This window comes from Dendropsophus ebraccatus, chromosome 1, assembly GCF_027789765.1.
Source record: "Dendropsophus ebraccatus isolate aDenEbr1 chromosome 1, aDenEbr1.pat, whole genome shotgun sequence".
In the NCBI taxonomy this organism is placed as follows: domain Eukaryota; kingdom Metazoa; phylum Chordata; class Amphibia; order Anura; family Hylidae; genus Dendropsophus; species Dendropsophus ebraccatus.
In genome coordinates, this window is record NC_091454.1 from 88,073,072 (window position 1) to 88,097,557 (window position 24,486).

Genomic DNA, 24,486 nt, shown 5'->3' on the forward strand with positions numbered 1-24,486 from the left:
TGAGAAGCTCTATACAACCATGCACTTAGTTTAATCATCTGAAACCATGTGACAGGACTGCTTTACGGGGGCAGAGGATTTATCAAGCTTTCTTATAGTAAGATTTTTTTGTTGCCCATAGAAACCAATCAGAAGCTCAACTTTCATTTTACCAGCGTAGGGAAGAGCGAAACGAACCATTACGAACCAGTTGCGTTACGAACTTTGGGACCAAACCAAACTTTGAGAAAGTTTTTACGAATCTGGTAAAAATAACAACGGCAACGCAAAATTGTACTTTTGTCACAGAATAGACCAGGATACAAGGGATTATTACTCCTAGAATCACTTGTATCCTGGTTTTCTGTGAATATCAAGATGTGTGACGTCACCCCTGTTAGGGTGAGACCTTAAATTAGTCTCCTCAGATATACCTGGGTGCTGCCTAATCAAAAATGTAATGTGACAGCTGTCTGTGAGTATTAACCAAGACATATGAAAGCAACTTCAGTGTTCAAGCTTATTGAATTTATTAAGGGAAAATTAGTTCATATCTTTACAATCAGGTTCAAAAAATAGAAGAACCCCGTTTAGCCGCAACAAAAAGTTAAAAAAAAAAAAGAGTCCCATCACTGTCTGAGAAACACAAAAAGTCCAAAAAAAAGTCCCATCACTGTCGCAGAAACAGAAAAAAATCCAAAAAAAAGTCCCATCAGCTGTCCCATCACTGCACAGTTGTGTGGAAAAATGTTGGCGACTCATTGGGTATCTTGGTGTCCAAGACCGTGCACCCCAGTGCTGATGTCTGGTCCTTTAATTATGGGCAAGGGCAGTACATTGGGACAATATTCCCCCAGAAGACCACCAGAAAGTTAGCCCATTCTTGCCACTGTCACCTCCCCGGTGTTTTTAGGGGGCCAGTTCTGCAAAAGTTCTGCCTCCACCAGCTTGCAACCATCTACCGCTTTGACTGCAGTCCAACCTGCCCCGGTGTCTTACCAACGATGTCATGCCCGGCGCTCTCAAGCTGGCCCTAATTTTGTGAGCCTGGGTGAACGAAGCCACAGTGGGCAGGAGCTTCTCCGGACCATCAGGGAGGCGAAGGAGATATATGAATGGCTGACCCCAGGTCAACTAACGGTGGGACATTGTCTCTGCAGTGCAGCAGGGAGGGTTCAGTCATACACCTTCTATGGCACATGTGATAAACCTCATAGTGCACGGGTTTCGAACATGTGCCGATTGTTGATCCATTTTGAGGACACGACTCTGTGGGCAGGCATCAAGGACATCATCCCACTCGTCCGTATTCTGGAAAGTGCGGTAACCAACATCAACAGCGAGGAATCCCAGGCCACCACTCCAGGCTGACCATCCTCCTCCATGAATACTCTGTTCGCAATAATACTGGCCTGGGTGCAATCAGGTACTGCCTCCTTCTCCTCCTCAAACAGTCTGTTCCCAATCATACTGGGCTGGGTGCAATAAGGTACTGCCTCCTCCTCCTCCTCAAACAGTCTGTTCCCAATCATACTGGGCTGGGTGCAATCAGGTACTGCCTCCTCCTCCTCCTCAAACAGTCTGTTCCCAATCATACTGGGCTGGGTGCAATCAAGTCATGCTGCCTCCTCCAATAGTCTCTTTTCAACCATACTGGGCTGTTTGCAAGTGCTACTGCCTCCTCCTCCCCCTCCTCCACACTGGGTCCAATACAGTGCTATTACTGCTGCTGGTTCCACTGTCAAATGTCTTTTTTCCACCCTACTGAGTCCAAGGAACTTTGTGTCCTATTTCCCGTGTAATCACTTACACCTTGGCTAATTTATTTTCACTATTCTTGCACTTTGATTTTTTCAACTTTTTTCATTGTAATAGCAACTGCAACTAAACAAAACTATACCCTATCAGACTCCCACTATTGTAGCTGCAATTTTCAGCCGTTATAGCAAGGGGTTTTTTTAGGTTCAGAGACCTGGATGAGGTTTTGAGTCGTTTTGAACAGAATGATATTTATTATGTAAGTAAATGTGAAATGTTTACAATATATATGGGAGAAGTTTACAATACCATGAAGTTTCCAAGGGCTATGTGGGTATAAAGATTATGTAGATTCTGATTGCACTGATAGATATGGATATTTAAAGGGGCTAAGTGTGTATGATGTTTTAACTTGAGAAAGGCTTCAGGTCACTGCGGAGCCAAAACGCCTTGCGGTTATATAAAAGAATCCAGGAATTGTTCCGTATCTTGGTGGCACTCTGATGATATGATTACTATGCCTCTGTGTAGTGCATATCAGAATTGGGTCACCTGCGCTTTGATGCCAAGAGGGATCCAGGCTGGTTTACTGTGTTCATTGTCTTGCATTGTGGTTTGAACTGTGGTGGTCCCTGGCAAGCAGCCATTTATTGTGCCTTCAAAGGGTTTGCACAATCCGTCAAGGTGAGTGTACATAAAGCTGTGACACTGTGACACATCTACTCATTAAGGACTCAATAATACTGCACCAGAAAGCCCCCTTTACCCCTTTTGTTCTAATACATATAATGTAATGTATGTGTGTGAGCATTCCCTAAGAGAAAATTTGTTGAAATTTGCCACACACTATGAAAAAAAAAGCTAGGTATAAAAGGTATAAAAAGCTAAATCTAATTGTGTTCTATAGAGTCTACGAAAAAGCAGCTTTCAGCACTTTTCAGGGCCCGACCTTTCAACTTATAGGACTTAAGGGGTTATCCAGCGCTACAAAAACATGGCCACTTTCCCCCTACTGTTGTCTCCAGATTGGGTGGGGTTTTGAAACTCAGTTTCATTAAAGTAAATGGAGCTTAATTGCAAACTGCACCTGAACTGGAGACAACAGTAGGGGGAAAAGTGGCCATGTTTTTGTAGTGCTGGATAGCCCCTTTAAATGTAATATATCATCTAGATTTTTTTTTTCTGATCAGAGCCAGATACTGGGGCATGTTCTTCTTTCTAATCTGTTTCTATATTCTGATTCAAATTTTTAACAGCTATTTTAAAAGCATTTAGTAATCTGCTTTATAGCTCAGATGAGGAACCTTCGGCCCTCCAGCTGTTGCAAAACTACATTTCCCATCATGCCTGGACAGCCAAAGCTAAAGCTTTGGCTGTCCAGGCATGATAGGAATTGTAGTTTTGCAACAGCTGGAGGGCCAAAGGTTCCCCATCCCTGCTTTATAGGATGGACCTATCCTATTCAGATGAATGAGAAAGGCTTCTGGGTGTGCTTGGTGACCTTTATAGGGGTCATTCTACAGAGAAGGGGTCTAAGTATTGTGTGTATTTCTACTGTATGTACTGTATATACTGTTGTCACCTTTTACTGTAGCTCTGTGTTTATAAGAAGGGCACTGCTGGGAAATAATCTATATAACACAGGAAGTTTCAGCTTAGTTTTAGGCCTAGAGGCCACAATAAAGGCTACAAAATTTCGGCATTTATTTTTTATGATGCAGTAGGTTAGACTCTAAAAGGGCACTCCTGTCAAATGTTAACATCCAGGGTGGGCAGGGGGTGATGGGAACATAATAAAGAAGTCATACTTACCCGTTCCCAGGCTTCCACAGCACAAAGTTACTCATCGGTCTCCTGTAACTCTTGGTCCTGTGATGCCATGACACGGATCAGAAATGCCCACTCAGCCAGTCAATGACTAAGGTGGGACATCTCTGTAGTCGCTGACTGGCTAAGTGAGTAGTTCCTGCCGTGGTTGTGACAACACAAGAGAGAAACAGAAAAGCAGGCACTGACAGTGAGCTGGTAACGCTATGGCTGCAGGGGCATAAGGGATAGGTAAGTATGACTTCTTTATTATGTCCCCACCACCCCCTGCCTGCCCTGGATTTTTAAATTTGGCTACAGTACCCCTTAACCTCCTGTTATATTTCAACAGTGCACGAAATGCTGTTGATGAAGGCAATTTTTTACCTTTATCCTCAGTGCCATTGTTGCTAAATCTGCAAAATCTTGATTCTAATCAATATGTAAATTAGGCAATTTGCTGCACTGGGGACGGGACAACCTAAATGGACTGAGCTGCCCTGCTGGCTCGAATCTCCTCATGAATATTCATCCAGCATTCTTCAGTGATAAGTGATGTAACTGCAGAGCTCCTTATTTATGAGGAGAAGCGGACCAGCAGGATGGATTGGTGCACTGAGGACAGTAGTTCTGACCCCAGTGCACTGAACTAACTAATATACATATTGCTTAAAGTGTAACTGTCATTTCAGGGTAATTTTTCTGACAACAATAACTATAACAATATCTATAGAACAAGGTTTTTTAAGAAACTCTGTAATAGGTTTTATGTACTAAAAGAGTTTCCTTCTGTACTAAAAAAGCAATCTCCCAGCCTCCCCCCTCACATCAGATGAAGCAGGATTTCTGTGTCCATTATGTGGCTATGGAGAGGGGAGGGGCTGTTAGAAGTGACTGAGCACGGAGTAGCCCTGCAAAGCACAACACCCTGCAATCTTCTCTCAGTAAGTTCATAGATAAGCACTGACCTTTCTGACACCTGAATTTAGCGTTTTAGCTGCCCAGAGAGTCTAGAAACAGCTGACCTTCATGTCACCTCTTCCTGCTCCCTCATCTCCCTCAGCCCCTCCCCCCTTCATAGGCTTACAATGGAGAGAGCAGAGCCCGTCTTCAATGGCTTCTCTGTAATGAAGACGTGTTTGCCTGATAATGCACAGATAAGAAGTAAAGGGGGGGGGGGAGGCTGGGAGAATGCTTCTTGAGTACAGAAGGAGGCTTTTTTGGCTGATGAAACCTATTACAGAGTTTCTTAAAATCACTTATACTACTGATTTCTGCAATAAAAAAAAAAACATGACAGTTACGCTTTAAAGTCAAGTCAAAATGATGATGAGGATGAAGGTAAGAAAATCCTCATGCTTCATCCTCAGCTATGGGAACATAACAGTTATGTTAGTTGAGGGAAATACCCCTGTTGGCTATGTTCCCACTTCGGGAAAATATTGAGAGAACGCATCCGTCTCATTAAAGACATACGCTAATAAAGTTCATGTTCTCTATTAGCGGGCGTCTATTAAATGAGATGGTTGCATTCCCCCAATATATTCCTGAAGTGGAAACGTGGTGCGTTTAAACAATGAGATTTATCTGACAGATTTTTGAAGCCAGAGCGAGGAACAAACAGGTCATAAAGGAAAGATTCATATTCTTTTCAAATCAATTCCTGGCTTTGGCTTAAAAAATTTGTCAGATAAATCTCTCTGTGCAAACGCACCCTCAAAGTGACTCTGTAACCTCAATCTAACTCCCCACCCAAACCGCATATACTTTCAGATAGCTGCTTTTAATTTAAGATCTGTCCTGCGGTCCATTTGGCAGGCGGTGCAGTTATTGTCGTAAAAAAACCTTTTAAACTTGCAGCCCTGTGTCAAATTGGTGTGGCCTAAAGTACCCATGCCCTAGGATTAGGACACCCCTCCGTCCCTCCTCCCCGCCCTCTTCATCATTAGGATTACCTTTAGAACAATTTCTCCTATTTATCACTTGTCTGAACACTGCACATGGGCTGGATCATTAAGGCACCTGTGCAGTGTTCAGACAGGTGATGAATAGGAGAAATTGTTCTAAGGGCAATCCTAATGATGAAGAGGGCGGTGAGGAGGGACAGAGGGGTGTCAAAATCCTAGGGCATGGGTACTTTAGGCCACACCAATTTGACACAGGGCTGCAAGTTTAAAAGTTGTTTTTTAGGAGAATAACTGCATCACCTGCTTAATAGACCCCAGGACAGATCTTGGGATAAAATCAGCTATCTGACGGTAAGGCTAGGTTCACACACAGTATATTTCAGGCAATATTTGGTGCTCATGTCAGGTCCTCATAGCAACCAAAACCAGGAGTGGATTGAAAGCACAGAAAGGCTCTGTTCACAAAATGTTGTAATTGAGTGGATGGCCGTCATTTAATGGCAAATATTTGCTGTTATCTTAAAAAAACGGCTGTTGTATTGAAATAATGGCCGTTATTTACCGTTATATGGCAGTCATCCACTCAATTTCAACATTATGAGAACAGATCCTTTCTGTGCTTTTAATCCACTCCTGGTTTTGGTTGCTATGAGGACCTGACATGGGGACCAAATACTGCCTGAAATATACTGTGTGTGAACCCAGCCTAAAAGCCGTTTGGGGGGAGGGGGGGTTAGATTGTGGGTACAGAGTCACTTTAATCTATAAACATAAAATTAGGGCAGCTGTTCATGAAATCACAGATGAAGAAGATCCTGCAGTCAAGGAATTTCCCATGATTTTTTTTTTTTAGCATTTATTCCCCAAGGTCTACATCAATAATCTCAAGAATGCGTACACATAGAAGCAAGACAAAAACTTCCACTGGGATATAATGGATTTTGAAAGCTGCTTCCAATGACAGTACAATGAGAACATGATACAGTAGGTGGCAACATTTGGGTCCAATTTGTGATTTACTCTATAATCATAAATCTTTAAACTCATAAATCTCCAGAATCAAAAGAATAAAAATAATCCAAGTTCAATATAATGTAAATATAAATATAATGTTTCATGGTTTTACAGTACCAAAAGATACCAACCTGACTACAACTTGCTTCTATTCTGTGCATCCCATATGAAAAATCATCAGTAAGCGTTATTGCTTCTGGGTTGACAACATCAAAAAATGAAGGCCACCCTGCACACAAACAGAAACATACAATAAATATAATCAACATATACAATTATATTTTCTTTTCTTTGTTTTATATAAATACTGGTTGCTTAGTACTATAACATATACTGTAGCTTAGTAATAATAACTGTAGAAAGTAGAGTAGGCTAGAAAGAGGGCACATGAAGGGTAACAGTTACTTTCTACAATTCTTGAAAGATGTAGCTTTAACCCCTTTAGGACCAGGCTAATTTTCGTTTTTTGCGTTTTCGTTTTTTCCTCCTTGTGCTTAAAAGGCCATAGCAGTTGCATTTTTACACCTACAAATTTTTTTTTTATTTTTTGCACTTTGCAGTGACAGGCTGAATTTTTGCATAAAATATGCTGCGAAACTAGAAAAAAAATTATATGCCCGATAAAATAGAAAAAAAAAAAACAATTCTTTTTCTTTGGGGGGGGGGGGCTTCATTTGTACACCGTGTGTCCTATGGAAAAACTGACTTGTTATATATGTTCCTCAAGTCGTTATAATTATAACTATATGTAACATGTATAACTTTTCCTGTGTGAGATGGCTTGTAAAAAATTCAAACCATTGTTAACAAATGTATGTTCCTTAAAATCGCTCCATTCCCAGGCTTATAGCGCTTTTATCCTTTGGTCTATGGGGCTGTGTCAGGTGTCATTTTTTGCACCATGATGTGTTCTTTCTGTCGGTACCTTGATTGCACATATGCGACTTTTTGATTGCTTTTTATTACAATTTTTTTTGGATTTGATGCAACCAAAAATGCGCAATTTTGCACTTTGGGATTTTTTTGCGCTTACGCCGTTTACCGTACAAGATCTGGAATGTGATAAATTAATATTTGGGGCGATTTCGCATGCGCCAATACCAAACATGTTTATTTATTTATTTTTATTTATAACATGGGAAAAGGGGGGTGATTAAAACTTTTATTAGGGGAGGGGGCTTTTTATTAATAACAACACTTTTTATTAGACACTTGGGGGACTTCTAGTGTAAGCAAACTGATCTCTCATAGAGATCTATGCTGTATAGGTATACAGCATAGATCGATAAGATCAATGTCCTATTGTTTTTGGCTGCTGCAGCCAAAAGCAATAGAATGCCGAGCCGGGATCAGCGCCATTACAGCGCAGACCCCAGCCGACACCAGACACGGAGATCACTCCTCCGTGACAATGTCACGGGGGAGCGATCTCCCCACTAGACACTAGGAAAAAGCTGCAATGAGGTTTTCAGATGCAGCTGTCAACTTTGACAGCTGCATCTAAAGACTTAATTAGCGGGCACGGCGATCGGACCATGCCCGCTAATAGCCGCGGTCCCGGGCTACATGCAGCACCTGGGACCGCGTCGGTTCATAGCAGGATCGCCGCCACCCGCGCGAGGATGTACAGTTAAGTCCTCGTGAAGGTTTTTTTTTTAATGATATTTATTTTCATTTTTAACATACAAATATTCCCACAAAAAGAAACAATACTGTACATGAAACCCTCCAGTACAGAGTGGTTTCCCCACTATAAAAGCTTCCATACATATATTATACATTATACAATATAAACAATATAAAACCCCTACCCACCCGGTGGGCTGAAGAGCAAAAAAAAAAAACTCTATAAACCAAGCCATTTACTCCATACCATATGCTTTCTCGTACCATCTTTCTTAGACCCCCAAAAGATTATGCCAGTTACCACCTGATGGAGGGGACGAGTCAATCCATGATCTAAGAATCATTATTCTGGCTAGTATTAGAGCCTTAAAAATAAAAACTTGATGTGCTTCAATACCAATCGACCAGCTTAAAATTAGATGTTTTGCGCAGTACGGAACAACAACTTTCATTTTCTCCCCAATCCTCTCCATGACATCCTTGCAAAATCTCTGAATAACTGCCACAGAATATGAATAAAATCTGCTTTATCTTCACTAGTGATGAGCGAATACTGTTCGATCGAATAGATATTCGATCAAATAGTAATGTATTCGATCTATTGAATATTATCGAATAGTTCGCCGAATGTGCGATAAAAATTCGATAAGCGTTCAAATCCCGCAGCTTCCGTTTTTTACCTCCAAGTGGTCGAATAGATGTTTTTCAATAATCGAATACTTGTTCCCATTGACTTTAATGGGATCGAATATTCAATTGAATATTCGAATATTCGGGAGATATTCGTACGAACATCGAATATTCGAATATTTCACTATTCACTCAGCCCTAATCTTTACCACATGTTATCCCTTTCCTTTTCTGAGACATCTCCCAAATCTTCTTTCCAATCCATCCTTTTCCTATAATTCATAAACCATTCTGTGTACAAATTTTCTATAAAAATTGTGTATAGCTTCTTCAGTTCCCCTTTCCTATCTCCCTGTATCTCATCCACCACCTCTATAAGACTAAACCTCTGAATAGTTACCCAATTCCCACCCTCAGTGGTATTTGTGGCATGAATCAACTGTGTATATCTTAACTAATGTGACTTTTGTAAAGAAAATTCCAAACTCATCTCATCAAATGACTTTATATGACCTAAAAAGGTGTTTCACATGAGTGATCCCGTGATTATACCAAAACGCCTGTTCCCCTATATTATGTAAATGTGCCAGATGTAAATTCCCCCAAAAGGGGGTGTACTTAGTGCTCGCTGTGATGCCTAACAGTCTCTCAATTTTCCACCATATTTTCCCCCACATTCTCATCATCTCTTCCCGCTATGCCCCCCCCCCCCAGTCATGTTTTCTGTGCCTGAAACTCAATTGTGCTATTTTGGGTACATTGTAATCTTAGTACTGGAATTTAAATGTTAATTTCTTGGGGGGCGTGTCCTGGCAATGGCTGTGTGAAGACGCACATCTTTGGAGCTCCTGCCTCAGGGGACTTTCACTTGCTTCTCACCCTCCTCTCACCTGCCTTTGCCTATGCGCACTAAATCGAAGGGGACCACCCAGCAGACCCGAGTACTGTGTTCTGGGAGCCGACAGGGCAACCTAGACGGGTTCTTTTCTTGCCCGACACCCAGCAGGACTCTCTCTGCTATACGGCAGCCATCTTCTGGCCAGCCCTTGGACGACAGAGACGGACGTGTGGACTCCCTGAGGACCCGGGTACCTGCTCAGTCGGCTGCTTCCTCCGCTCCCGGACCGCAGATATCACCCCTGCAGCCGTGCGGCGGTCTCCGGAGGTCTCCGCTCCTGCTTGCGGCCGACGGCCCGCCGCCATCTTCCTTCCCAGCTGTGTGAGGGTTCCTGGCTGTAGAGACTGAGGGTGAGTCAGCCACGGTGTCCCTGGTCCCCCCGGTGGTCCCGCTCAGCTCCTCGGCTCCTCCGCACTCCTCGGGGGACTCCCTTCCTCCTCCTCGGGAAGCACGTGTGGCTCCTCTTCTTGGCGCTGTGAGAGAGCCGGCGCCATCTTGCTGCACAGGGCCCGCCTCCCATCCTCCCCACAGCGATCCTCTCCTAGCGCCCCCGTGCACTGACAATCTGCTGGGCAACCTGCTGGCTACTGAGGACTGGCCCTCTCTCCCTTCTCCTGCGCGGTCCCGGATTGGGGGTGCCATAGACTCCCTGAAAATGCCTAATAAGGGGCTCTAAACATACTCCCCCTAGTGGTCCCTCCCTGAACCCAGTTGCTGCCCCATTTGCTATATCCTCCTCAGGGACTGTTGACACTGCAGTTTCTGCTCCTGATTCTGGGGAATGGGACTGGAAAGATCATGTTAAACAATTGCCCACTCGGCACGAGATGGAAAAGTTTGTTGAGAGATTGGAAGCAGCTTATAAACAAGAGATTTCTGCAGTTAAAGCCTCTGTACAGGAGCTGGACGCTAAGGTGAATGACATAGCTTCTGCCCAGGACTCTCTCTCTCTCTGCCCAGGTCTCTGAAGTACAAACACGGTGCGATGTGCACGACAAACATATTCAACAACTGTACCGCATGCAGGATGACGCGGAGAACCGCAGCAGGCGCAACAATATCCGGGTGCGGGGGTTGCCTGAGGCAGTGAAAGCGTCTGACCTGGTGCTTACTCTCCAAGATATCTTTAGCACCATCCTGCAGCACCCCATCTCTGATGCCCTGGAAATAGATCGGGTGCATAGAACATTGGGGCCAGTTAGCCAAGATCCTGCTAGGCCGCGGGACGTCATCTGCAGGCTCCACCACTACAAGGTTAAGGAGGACATAATGCGCACTGTTCGCAATCAGGATACTGTTGTTTATGAAAACATCTCCCTCACATTGCTTCAAGATCTCTCCCGCAACGCGTTGCTGCAACGGAAGGCGCTGAAGCCGCTACTAGACCTCTTGCGAGAGAAGGAGATCCCATATGCGTGGGCCTTTCCTTTCCATCTAATTGTGAGGAGGAATGGTCGTCGCTATGAGCTCCGAGAACCGGAGGGCCTCCCAGATTTCCTTTCTGCATTGGACCTTCCTCCAGTGTCGCTCCCAACTTGGTCCCTGATGCCTTTGTTGCCGGGCCATTCCGGTTCCAGCTCTGGAGCCCCTGCGGGGGCGAACACGTCCGCTGGTGCGGACCGCTGAGGCTGTAATTGCTACCCTTGTCATAAGTGCCTGGTTTACCATCTTTCTCTTGTGGACTGAGAGAGTATCCTGTAGTACAGTTCTGGAGGAAGTGGTGTTCATAATTCAAGTTTATATTTCATGTATCCTTACTATGTTTTGATTATTGCCTGGTCTCATGTTGCTTTTCCTTTGGGGGCCTTCATGGATGGGCTGGGGGAGGGAGGGGGACTCTCAGGTTATTGGTTTGTTTGGGGGTTCCTTTTTCAGGGGGGGGGGGGGGAGTGGGCTCTGCCGTGGTGTGCTTTATCTCTTTTTCCTATAATACTTTTTTCACTGAGAGGTAAAGGGTGTAGGTCTGTTTGTTTTGCATTAACATTCCCCTGGGCAGGATCTCTACTCTCTTTATTGCTAGACTAATCCCTACTTAGGTGGACGCTATAGGCGTTGTTCCCGTATTTACGGGGTTTCTTTCTGCAAGAGGTTAGTTCTCTTGCAGCTGTAAGGGCCTGTCTGTAGGCTCTTCTATTATTTGTTTTTTTCCTTCTTCTCTTCTATTCTTGTCTTGTTATTTTTATGGTACGTCTTTTGTTTTTTTCTCCTCTCCGTCTGGGACTTTGGATCATCCTCATGGCTTTAGTATCTCTGAGACTGGCTTCATTGAATGCCAGAGGGCTCAATGAGCCCTCGAAGCATCGCACATCACATACTCCATGCATCGCCAGCGTATACATGTACTCCTACTTCAGGAGACACATTTCCAGACAAATCATATTCCTACCATGTGTTCCCCACACTATCCCTATTGGGTACACAGCTCTTATCCTGCTTCCAAGTCTCGGGGAGTCTCCATCGCTCTGCACAAGTCGCTGCAACACCAGGTCCTTGACACCCTAGTGAGCCCTGAGGGCAGATTTGTTTTTCTAAAATTGTTGGTGGCCAACACGAAGTACACGGTAGGCAATGTTTATCTTCCTAACTCCAATCAGGGGTCAGTGTTGAGAGATATATTATTGGAAGTAGATCATTTTATTGAAGGGGTGTTTCTGTTAGGGGGAGACTTTAACATGGTACTGGACCCCCCCTTGGACACTTCAACTGGTAGGTCCGTAGTTTCTCGGTCTTCCAGGACCCAGGCGCTTAAAGCGCTTAGCCTCCACCGGCTGGTGGATGTGTGGAGAATCCTCCACCCGACAGATAGGGATTACACATATTTTTCCCCAGCACATGGCACTCACAGCCGACTAGACATGTTTTTTGTATCTCAAATGTCTCTCTTTTCTGATCCTTCTGCCTCCATAGGGACCTCTGTGTGGTCAGATCACGCACCTATCTATCTCTCTGTAACTGTGCCGGGCGGGGTGCCGCGAGAGTGGACTTGGCGGCTCAATGAGGCACTCCTGAAAGATGTGGTTTGCAAAGCTGAAGTGGAGAAGGCGATTTCTGCTTTTACAGCCGTACATGAGTCGGACCAGACGCCATATCCAATTCAATGGGAGGCCCTCAAATGTGTGGTAAGAGGGGTCTTTATTCAACAGGGGGCGAGGTTGAAGCGGGAACATGGAGCTAAGCTTAAGTCACTATGCGAGGAATTGGATGCAGCAGTTAGATCCCATAAATCTTCCTCGACACCTGAGTTATGGGTCCAGATCACCTTGCTGAGGGATCGTATTAGATCACTGGTCTGCCAATCAGCGGTTTGGAGGCAGGAGAGGTTTCGCAGTTACCTCTACGAGCAAGCGAACAAGTGCAGCAGGGCTCTACCTAGGTTTTTACATCCCCAAACTGCCTCCACTTATGTCCCTGCCCTACGACTCCCTAATGGAGACCTCATCCATCATCCCCGCGCAATAGCAAACGCATTTGGAACATTCTATAAGGACCTTTACAATCTCAAGGGTGCCTACTCCGATATGTCGGAGTCTGCCTTGGAGGCTAAGATTCAGGCCTATGTTCAAGAGACGGCTTTGCCGGTAGTCAATTCGGAGGGGATAGAGCTGTTGGATTCGCCCTTCTCCATTATGGAGATTGAGACGGTTATATCGGCCCTTAAAAATGGTAAAAGTCCAGGGCCTGATGGTTTCACAGCCCCGTTTTATAAGGCTTTTAGATCTCATTTGGCTCCGCTGATGCTTAAAGCCTTTGGCAGTATATCGCCCTCCTGCCCATTCCCTAGGCAGTCGCTTGAAGCTCATGTGGTGGTGCTGCCCAAGCCCAACAAAGACCTCCTGCAGTGCGGGAGTTACCGCCCAATCTCATTATTAAATTGTGACATCAAACTTTATTCTAAGCTCCTGGCCAACCGCCTGGGTGCAGTGATTCCGAAGGTCATCCACTTAGACCAGGTGGGCTTCGTCTCTGGTCGTGAGGCTAGGGATAACACGCTTCGAACCATCACGTTGATAGCCCACGCCCAGAGATCGAAGCTACCTCTTTGCCTTCTTTCAGTCGATGCGGAGAAGGCTTTCGACAGGGTGCATTGGCGTTTTCTCCGTTGGTCTTTGACTCAGATCGGGGCTGGTTCAGCCTTTATAGATCGAGTGATGGCGCTCTACACAAATCCTGGGGCCAGGGTCAGAGCCAATGGCATCCTGTCGGAGGCTTTCCGCAATGGAACGAGACAGGGTTGCCCCTTGTCTCCCTTGTTATATGTTCTGACGATGGAGCATTTGGCGGTTGCCCTGCGGCGTAATCCTGATGTAAAGGGTGTTGGGATTGGGCGGGACCACCATAAGTTGGCCCTTTATGCAGACGACCTGCTTCTGTATGTAACCTCACCTCATATTTCTATCCCTGCGATCCTCTCCGAATTTGACAGATTTGGTAGACTCAGTAACTTTCAGGCGAATCTCTCCAAGACAGAGGCTCTTAACATTTCCCTATCTCCTCTGGTATTGCAAGGGCTTAGACAGAACTTTTCATGCAAATGGAGGGAAGACCATATTACCTATCTTGGTGTTCAAATCCCCTCCCAGCTCCATCTTTTGTTCCCGCTCAACTATGCTCCCTTGCAGACCAAAATTTTAGCAAAGTTGACCTCTTACCACACAAAATTTCTGTCCTGGTTTGGTCGTATGGCCGTGCTCAAAATGGACATACTCCCCAGGTTTCTGTATCTATTTCAGACTGTGCCTATTCATGTACCGGCTGGTTTCTTTAAGACGCTTCAACGTGCGTTCACGCGCTTTGTGTGGGCTGCATCGAGACCGCGATTGCGATATAAGCTCTTATCTAAACCAAGACATCTGGGTGGAGCGGGGGTTCCTGATATCCAGTTGTATCATGAAGCGGCGATTCTCACTCGCTTGCTGGATTGGTCTCATGCAGCGCATGCAAAACTGTGGGTGGCTCTGGAGAGGTCCGTCTCCCCTTCTGATCTTCTGATGGCTCCATGGCTTTCTCGGGTTGAGAGAGGGGAAACGGACTCTTGGCCCTTCCTAGCTCCACATGTGTTCTGCATTTGGGACAAGTGGGTGACGAAGTTTGGAATCTCTTCTCAACCCCGCCTGATGTCCCCTCTGTTTGGAAATCCTGGGTTTCTGCCGGGGCTGACCAGACGCATCTTTTTGGCGTGGGATAGCGCCGACGGAGTCCGTCTCCTTCAGGTGTTCCCCCGGGGGGCCTTGCCTCCTATGGACTCGCTTAGGTCCAGCTTCCCTGACGTACAGATCTCATGGTTGGAGTACGGGCAACTGCAATCCTTCTTCAGGGCTCTGGTAGCTTCGGCAGCCACCCCAATGTCACTCTCTCCGATTTTGACAAATGGTTTCTCTCGGATGCGTCTGGGCCACAGACACTTTCCAGGCTCTATAGACTGCTCCATTTTCTCAGTAATGCGGGGCGTGCCCCTTTTTTTGAGAAATGCGAGGCTGACTGCTCTCTGTCATTTACAGATGAGCAGGTCCAGAAGATCTGTACGTTCACTCACGGTTTGTCTGTGGCCTCACACGCAAAAGAGAAGAACTATAAGATACTGTCTCGGTGGTATCGCTGCCCTGCGGATGTCCACCGTATGTATCCTACTGCCTCTGGGGATTGTTGGAGGTGTGGTGCTGCCGAGGGGGGCATCCTACACATTTGGTGGGCTTGCCCCTCGCTTAAACCTTTCTGGGACCGGATTTTTGTATTATATGAAAAATACTCTGGTAAAAGAGTTGTAAACTCCCCTCAATGCGCTCTACTGAGCCTCATCCCGGGGTCCCTGGCCTCCATTAAAAAAGGTGTTTTGCGACACTTCCTGACAGCGGCTCGGTTGGTCATCCCGAGACATTGGAAGACACAGGTCTGCCCTACTATGGCTGAGTGGATCGCGGAGCTCAATGCGATCTGTAGATATGAGGAGCTGATTGCAGAGGATAAAGATCGCAATGCGGCCTTTTCCAAGGTGTGGGGGGGTTGGATCCTGTTTAGGGATTCCCCGGATTTCCCACGTTTGATCAGTTGAGCTCTGTGCCTTCCATATAGTCTGCTCCTTGAGCTTGGTGGGGGCGCTGGAAAGCTATGGTGATATTATCTGCGGTCCCGGTCGGAGAGGACTTTCCCCTTTTATTTATTTTTCTTTTCTTTCTCTCTTGTATCTACTAATTCTCTCTTCTAATTTGTGGCGTGTCAACGTTAGCTGTACGTTGGCACTGTATGGGCTCTTGTTCTTGCCCTCATCCTCAGTTTATTTTGAACAATGCTATGCAGTCGAAGCTAAGCTGCACATGGGTTGGAAGATGTTAGTACATGTTAAGGTTGCCCGCTTAAGGGTAGCTTATGTTCTTTTGCATATGTGTTCAGTGTTGGGCATATTCCCACTTGCATATGGTGGCTGCCTTGATACTCATGACTACACAAGAGTACGGCTGTATGTACTGCTTTTCTTTTTGTTCCTGTTTAAAAAATTATTTAATAAAATCAGATTACACATAAATGTTAATTTCTTGATAAAACCTTTGTAATGTTTTTGATAAACATTATACAGCATTTTTGTACAAAAACATACATATTATCTGTACAAGGATGCCATACCCTTCAATAAACATTTCTACATGAGGTGAAAATGTACACTGCTCAAAAAAATAAAGGGAACACTTAAACAACACAATATAACTCCAAGTAAATCAAACGTCTGTGAAATCCCCATAGGAAGTAGCACTGAAATTGGAGGAAATTATTGGCAATTAGCAAAACACTCAATAAAGGAGTGGTTCTGCAGGTGGAGACCACATACCACTTCTCAGTACCTATGCTTTCTGGCTCATGTTTTGGTCACTTTTAAATCTTGGTGGTGCTTTCACACTCGTGGTAGCATGTGACAGACTCTACAACCCACACAAGTGGCTCAGGTAGTGCAGCTCATCCAGGATGGCACATCAATGCGAGATGTAGCAAGAAGGTTTGCAGTGTCTGTCAGCATAGTGTCCAGAGGCTGGAGGAACTACTAGGAGACAGACCAGTAAACCAGGAAATATGGAGGAGGCCGTAGGAGGGCAACAACCCAGCAGCAGGACTGCTACATCTGCTTTTGTGCAAGGAGGAACAGGAGGAGTACTGCCAAAGCCCTGCAAAATGACCTCCAGCAGGCCATAAATGTGCATATGTCTGCATAAATAGTTGGAAACTGACTCTATGAAGATGTTATGAGGGCCCAACATTCACAGATGGGGGTTGTGCTCACAGCCCAACACCGTGCAGGACGCTTGGCATTTGCCAGAGAACACCAGGTTTGGCAAATTCACCACAGAGCAAAGTATTCAATGAGAATATTTTATTCATTCAGATCTAGGATGTGTTATTTGAGTGTTCCCTATTTTTTTGAGCAGTGTAGCACATTATTAGAAAACTGTAGTTTTTTCCCCTAATTTATTTTTTCTTTTTATTTTACTGTGAGTGAACTTAGTCTAAGGGTCCTACCAGACAAAGCGATTTTTAATGGTTAATGATAAATGATTGCTTATCGTTAACATGAAATCGTTCACCATGTTACACAGAACGACAGTTGTTTCCATCATTTTAACTATTGTTACTACAATCGTTTACTCCATCTTATTCCAGCTAAAGAATGAACACTGCTTAATTACACTGAGCACCTAGCGAACAATTATTGAGCGATTAACAGTGATTTTAGGGTCAGATCTAAGTCAATGCTCAACAACACACAAATGATTTTTCGATCATTGCCTTGAATGACATGGAACAATTATCGCTTAAATTCAAACAATATAACGATTTTCCGCACAATAATCGTCCTGTGTAATAGGGCCCTGAGAAAGCAGAAATAACATGCCAGAAAAAGCTGCAATATAACACAGAAATTAATAATACACCTGAATAAACTGCATAACCAACAAATGCAATTTACTTGGAAATCAGTGGACTGTGGTACTAAACGCTGAAATGTCTTAACCTACAGCAAATCACACATATTTTAATAAAAAAAACAATGTATTTATGATTTCCCGTTTCCTGCTTTAGGCTATATTCTCACACTATAAAATTGAAGCAAAATACGGTCATAATTTTGAAAATGAAACAGGTAAAAAAAAAAAGGCTGTGTTTGTCATTATTTTGATATTCGTAATCAATTATAACAGTTATTCTATAGGCTATGTTCACACAACGTTTTTTTCAGCTCCGTTTAAAATGACGTCCGTTATTTTTTTTTTTCGTAACATATGGTACTTTATGTTAGTGGCAAAATTTGGTCACTGTCTTGTGTGTTTTTTGTGAAAAACATCAAAATATCATAAAAAATTTTAACTTTACGAACTTTGAAATTCTTTGCTTCTAAAAAAAAGAAAGTCATATGACAAAAATTAGTTCGTAAGTCACATTATCAATATGTCCTCTATATTCTGGCTTCATTTCGTAAACATATTTCACTTTTTTAGGGTGTTACGGGGCTTAGAAATGTATCAGCAAACTATCAAAGTTTCGAAAACTGATTTTTTTTAGTGACCAGTTCTTTTTTCAAGTTGATTTAGGAGGCTTGTATACTGGAAACCCTCATAAGTGACGTCATTTTGGAAACTAGACACCTTAACCCTTTAAGGACATGGCCCATTTTCGTTTTTACGTTTTCGGTTTTTCCTCCTTGTGTTTAAAAGGTCATAGCACTTGCATTTTTCCACCTAGAAACCCACATGACCCCTTATTTTTTGCTTCACTAATTGTACTTTGCAATTACAGGCTGAATTTTTGCATAAAGTACACTGCGAAACCAGAAAAAAATTCAAAGTGTGGTGAAATTGAAAAAAAAAACGCATTTCTTTTATTTGGGGGAAATGTGTTTTTGCGCCATTCGCCCTGTGGTAAAACTGACTTGTTATGCATGTTCCTCAAGTCGTTACGATTAAAACGATATATAACATGTATAACTTATATTGTATCTGATGGCCTGTAAAAAATTCAAACCGTTGTTAACCAATATACGTGCCTTAAAATCGCTCCACTCCCAGGCTTATAGCGCTTTTATCCTTTGGTCTATGGGGCTGTGCGAGGTGTCATTTTTTGCGCCATGATGTGATCTTTCTATCGGTACCTTGATTGCGCATATACGACTTTTTGATCGCTTTATATTACATTTTTTCTGGATTTGATGCGACCAAAAATGCGCAATTTTGCACTTTGGGATTTTTTTGCGCTGACGCCGTTTACCGTGCGAGATCGGGAATGGGATAAATTAATAGTTCGGGCGATTACGCACGCGGCGATACCAAACATGTTTATTTATTTATTTATTTGTTTACTTTTATTTAAAACCTGGGAAAAGGGGGGTGATTCAGACTTTTATTAGGGGAGGGGGCTTTTTACTATTAACAACACTTTTTTTTTTTTTTTTACACATATACTAGAAGCCCCCCTGGGGGACTTCTAGTATATACACTTGGATCTCTCATTGAGATCTCTGCAGCGCCATCTTGGACGCGTCCCCGGCCGGCATCAGTAACGGAGATCGCTCCTCCGGGACAAGGTCCCGGAGGAGCGATCTCCCCCACTAGACACCAGGGAAACGTTGCCTCCGGTAATCGGAGGCAGCTGTCAACTTTGACAGCTGCCTCCGATTAGCTAATTAGCGGGCACGGCGATCAGACCGTGCCCGCTAATAGCAGCAGTCCCGGGCTACTCGCGGCACCCGGGATCGCGGCACTTCAAAGCGGGGCCGCCGCGCGGCCCCGCTTTGAAGTGCTAGTGCGGACATATGACGTACCGGTACGTCATATGTCCTTAAGAGGTTAAAGAATTAATATAGGGGTATAATGAGCATTTTAACCCTACAGGGGCTGGAGGAAAGTATTCACAATTAGGCCAGAAAAAAAATGGAAAATAGAAATTTTCCAATAATATATTTGTTGAGATTTAAGTATCTAATTTTCATAATAAACCAGAGAGAAAATGCAAATTTTGTAACGCAGGTTCTCCTGAGTACAATGGTACCCCAAATGTGGGCATAAACCACTGTATGGGCACACAGCGGGGCTCAGAAGGGAAGGGAGCGCCAATTAGCATTTGCAGTTCAGATTTTGCCATGTGAGCCAGGTGCGTTTGTAGTGCCCCTATAGTGTCAGCAGAATAGAACCCCCCCAAAAGTCACCCTATTTTGGAATGTGCACCCCTCAAAGAATATATCTTGGGGTGTGGTGACCATTTTGACCCCACAGGTATTAGAGGAAAGTATTCAAAAGAAGACAGTAAAAATGAAAAAATAAAATTTTTCCAATAATATGTTTGTTTAGTTTGAAATTTTTCAATTTCACAAGGAACAGGGGAGAAAAATCACCCCAATATATGTAACGCCGGTCCTTCTGAGTAGGACGGTACCCCATACTTAGGCATAAACCACTGTATGGGCACACAGTAGGGCTCAGAACGGAAAGAGCGCCAATTAGCATTTTCAGTGCATGATTTTTCTTAAGAAGTTTCTGAGCGCCAGGTGCGTTCGCAGTGCCCCTGTAATGTCTGCAAAATAGAACCCCCCCAAAAGTCACCCCATTTAGGAAAGTACACCCCTCAAAGAATTCATCTTGGGGTGTGGTGAGCATTTTGACCCCACAGGTATTGGAGAAAAGTATTCAAAACTAGACCGTAAAATGAAAAAATAGATTTTTTCCAATGATATGTTTGTTTAGTTTAAAATTACTCAATTTCACTAGGAACAGGGGAGAAAAAGCACCCCAACATTTGTAACAGAGATTCTCTTGAGTACAATGGTACCCCATATGTGGGCATAAACCACTGTATGGGCACACAGCATGGCTCAGAAGAGAGGGAGTGTCATTTTAGTTAAAGGCAATATGTGGGTGTTTACTGGCTATCTGGGGTGGTAATGGACAATCTCCGGGTGTTTACTGGCTATCTGAGGTTGCAACAGGCAATCTGGTGTGGTTACAAGAAGTCTGTGCCAATCTGGGGTGGTTACGGGCAATCTGGGGGTGTTTACTGGCTATATGGGGTGTTACGGGCAATCTGGGGGTGTTTACTGGCTATCAGGGGGTGTTCACTGGCTATCTGGGGTGGTGACGGGCAATCTGGTGGTGTTAACTGGCTATCTGGGGTGGCGACGGGCAAACTTGGGTGACGACGGACAAACTGGGGTGGCGACGGGCAATCTGGGGTGGCGATGGGCAATCTGGGGAGGTGACGGGCAATCTGAGGAGGTGACGGGCAATCTGAGGAGGTGACGGCAATCTAGGGAGGCTGCGAGCAATCTGGGGTGGTTGCGAGCAATCTGGGGTGGTTACAGGCAATTTGGGGTAGCTACGGGCAATCTGTGGCAATCTGTGGTGGTTACGGGCAATCTGTGGTGGTTACGGGCAATCTGTGGTGGTTACGCGCTGTCTGGGATGGTTACGGGCTGTCTGGGATGGTTACGGGCTGTCTGGGATGGTTACGGGGTATCTGGGGGGGTTACAGGCAATCTGGGGAGGTGACACGCAATCTGGGGTGGTGACAGGCAATCTGCGGTAATTACAGGCAATCTGGGGTGGTTACAGGTAATCTGGGGTGGTTACAGGTAATCCGGGGCACTTGACTTTGGTGACAGGGGTAAAAAAGTGCCGGCACCATTTGGAACAAGTGATCAGCGGTATATAGTATATACTGCTAATCGCTTGTACTGGGACCACACCGGGTGGTCCCCGATCATTGCCCCATGCTCTCCGCCACCTCCGGTGGTGGAGAGAATGGAGCTTTGATCATTTTTAGGAATCCATCACTGTGAACAGAGTCTGTTCACAGTGATGGCGGCGGCTATCTTGGATCAGATGGCCGCCCAGGGAGGGGAGGGTCAGTGACCAGGTCACTAGGGTTAATTCTGGGGATGGGGGGGGGATATGTTTTCATCTCCTCTCACCGTGGATGAGAAGGTGAGAAGAGATGAAAGCGTTCAGCTGCACTGGCAATGTCCGTTACCGGTGGCCGCCGTTATACTGGTAATAATGGCGATCGCCGGTGAGGGGACTGGCCGGGACTGAGCCCACACTCTGCCCCAACCCCTCAGCTACTTCCAGTAGCTGAGAGGAGGGGGCTGCGGGCATTACCTGCACCGCTGCACTATAACTATTACCACTTTCGCGCAATAGAAACTATCTTCCTAGCAAAAACCCACAAAAACTGTGGCCACATTGCAAGATCCATAGCGTTCTTATCTTTTGCGCAACAGAGCTCGTTTTGGGCTTAATTTTTGTGGGAAGATCTGTAGTTTCTATTGATACCAAGTTTTATATGTATATGACTTTTTGATCACTTTTATGATCACTTGTATTTTCTAAAGTGGATTGATAAAATACAGCTATTCTGGTACTGTTTTTTATTTTTATTTTTTTACAGCATGTGTCGTGCGGTATAATTATTGATATAGTTTCATAGATTGGGTCGTTACAGACGTAAAGATACCAAATATGTATAGGATTTGTGTTTTTGATCACTTGTAATCACTTGTAATGTAATGTTTTATAGTGTATGGGGAATGTAATGCATTTTTATTATTGGGGGGGGGGGCTGTGTTGTGTTTGGTGCACATTTTTCTCACTTTTTTTACTTTTACACTAGTGTACATTACTGTACACTAGTGTAAAACTTTGATCTCTGATACAATACACTGCAGTACCTAATGTACTGCAATGTATTGTATCATGCCTCATGCTGACAGGCAATAGCCACAGCCACCCATGTCAGCATGAGGCATCTCCATGGTGACCCCGGGGGCCTTCATTAGGATCACCATGGAGACATCGGAGGACCGGATGGCGCCGCGGGACATTGTGATTACGTAAGTGACCCACGGCGCCGACCAGGACCCTCTAGATGCCGCTGTCATGGTTTGACAGCGGCATTTAACGGGTTAAACTGCTCGGAGCGGAGAATCCTCTGCTCCGGGCAGTAACGGGGGGGGGGGGTGTCAGCTGTCACACTGACCGCTGATCCCCCGCACTGCTGCCGCCGGGCAGTAATTTATTCTGATGCATCTGCCTTTAAAAGGCGTACGCATCGGAATAAAGCCCATTAGTGGCCGCCGTTAAAATACGTGCGGCGGTCACTAAGGGGTTAAATTGCTGCAAAAACTGATGTTTTTTTAAATAGCAGAATCGGATGTCTTTTCTTCATTTTCGACGTTGTGTGAACATAGCCATATTGTGTGTGCACCTTCTTCCAATTTTCCATTGACTTTATTAAAGGGCATTATTACATTGAAAATCCGGACGTATTTTGGTATTTTACTGTATGTGAACATAGCCTTCACTTGTATTTCACAAAATTTTGAATACAAAAACTGTAAAAGAATATCCAGTGGTATTCCTTCTGAAGGCTATTTTGCCACTAGGTAAAAATGACAACCATTTTTTTTCCGACGGCCATTATTTAACAGCAAATAACAGCAGTCGTTTTAAAATAACGTTAAAAAATACAGCCATCCATCAAAAAAGGTTGTCATTTTTACATAAACTCTAGACTCTGCCCTTTTATTAATGGGACTGATTAAAACCTTATGGGTAGAATCCTATAAACTAAAAACCTAATGGTGGACTATACAACTAGTTTATAGGATTAGTCACAAACAGGTTCAATAGGAAGCACTCAGGACTGGGAACTCTAAATAGGCAGCAGCTTGTGAATATGCAATGAAAAGGTTAAAAAGTTTAAGAAAGTTACTGAATGAAATTACTCTAGCTAAAATGAAAGAGATCAATTTCCTTGAAAAACAGGAGTCAATCCGTGACCTTTCTCCCCAGGTATTTTACACACAGTCATACAAAAACATCCATTTGCACAGCACAGTAACTGGTTCAAGAAGCCAGCTAAAACTACAAAGACAAGGAACTCCAGTGAAGTAAATCCTTGAGGGAAAAGAGGAATTCTATGACTCATGGGTTGAAAATCCACAGTAACACTCTATGTGATGTTAAATACTTTTGTGTCAAAATAGACAAAGGTATTATAGATGTGGGACCTTTATTGGCTAACCAAAACGTGACTGATAAAGATGGCTTGCAAATATAATTTTTTCTGGTTTGGCAATAAAGTTTTTACTCCGATATTACTCATCCATTTTTGACAGTTTTTAACATCACATAACTTTTTCTGGTTAAGATGACACTAAACTATTTTTTGTTTTTTCCAGTGACACTCAACCACCACACCTGGACTGATATACAAGGAAAGTGACAACAAGCACTTCATTGCAATATGACTTCACAGACACACCTTCCTTATATATGGTTTGATGCAGTGAGCTCCGAAACAGTTAAAGTTCCATGTACAGTAACATGAAGCTTTAACTGTTTTGGAGCTCACTGCATTGTCACAGTTCAGGCCGTGCCATACAGTCTGCCTACAGACCTTAGGTATGGAACGTGGGAATGCAGCTGAAATCAAGTAACTTTTTCTGCTACTTAATGTGCATATTGGTAATGATGCACATATGGCTGATGAGGTGGAGTATGAGATTACCTCAGTAGCACAATAATGCTGGCATTGTATCTTACATGGTAACAAGTATTCGTTGTAACTATTCTATAAAATGAAAGATCATAAAACAAAAAAGAACAACGAGAAAAGAAATTAACACAGGAGTCTGTTTACTAATGTGTATTAACTAACCCTGGTGTCAGCATTTGCATAAACACTTTTTTTTTTTTTTTTACTTTTTTTAGCTTTTCTTTTAACATCTGGAAAGTTAGGTCAGATTTCATAATAGGATGCAAAAAGGAAAGTAAGGGGCCTTATGCAGACAGCATCTGCTGGAAAGGTTATGCAAGGCTACTCAAATGCAAGATTAAC

The 24,486-nt window shown here is 44.0% G+C and overlaps 1 protein-coding gene across 2 annotated transcripts in view; it reads right to left on the reverse strand.

Annotated features, from left to right (window-relative positions):
- The window catches only part of MSRB3 (methionine sulfoxide reductase B3), a 142,926-nt gene that overhangs the window by 3,481 nt on the left and 114,959 nt on the right, over positions 1-24,486 (reverse strand). For both annotated transcript variants that reach the window (XM_069974542.1, XM_069974534.1), the window contains one exon: positions 6,596-6,693. In XM_069974542.1, the coding sequence (XP_069830643.1) occupies positions 6,596-6,693 (98 nt within the window). The remainder of the gene's footprint in view (positions 1-6,595; positions 6,694-24,486) is intronic.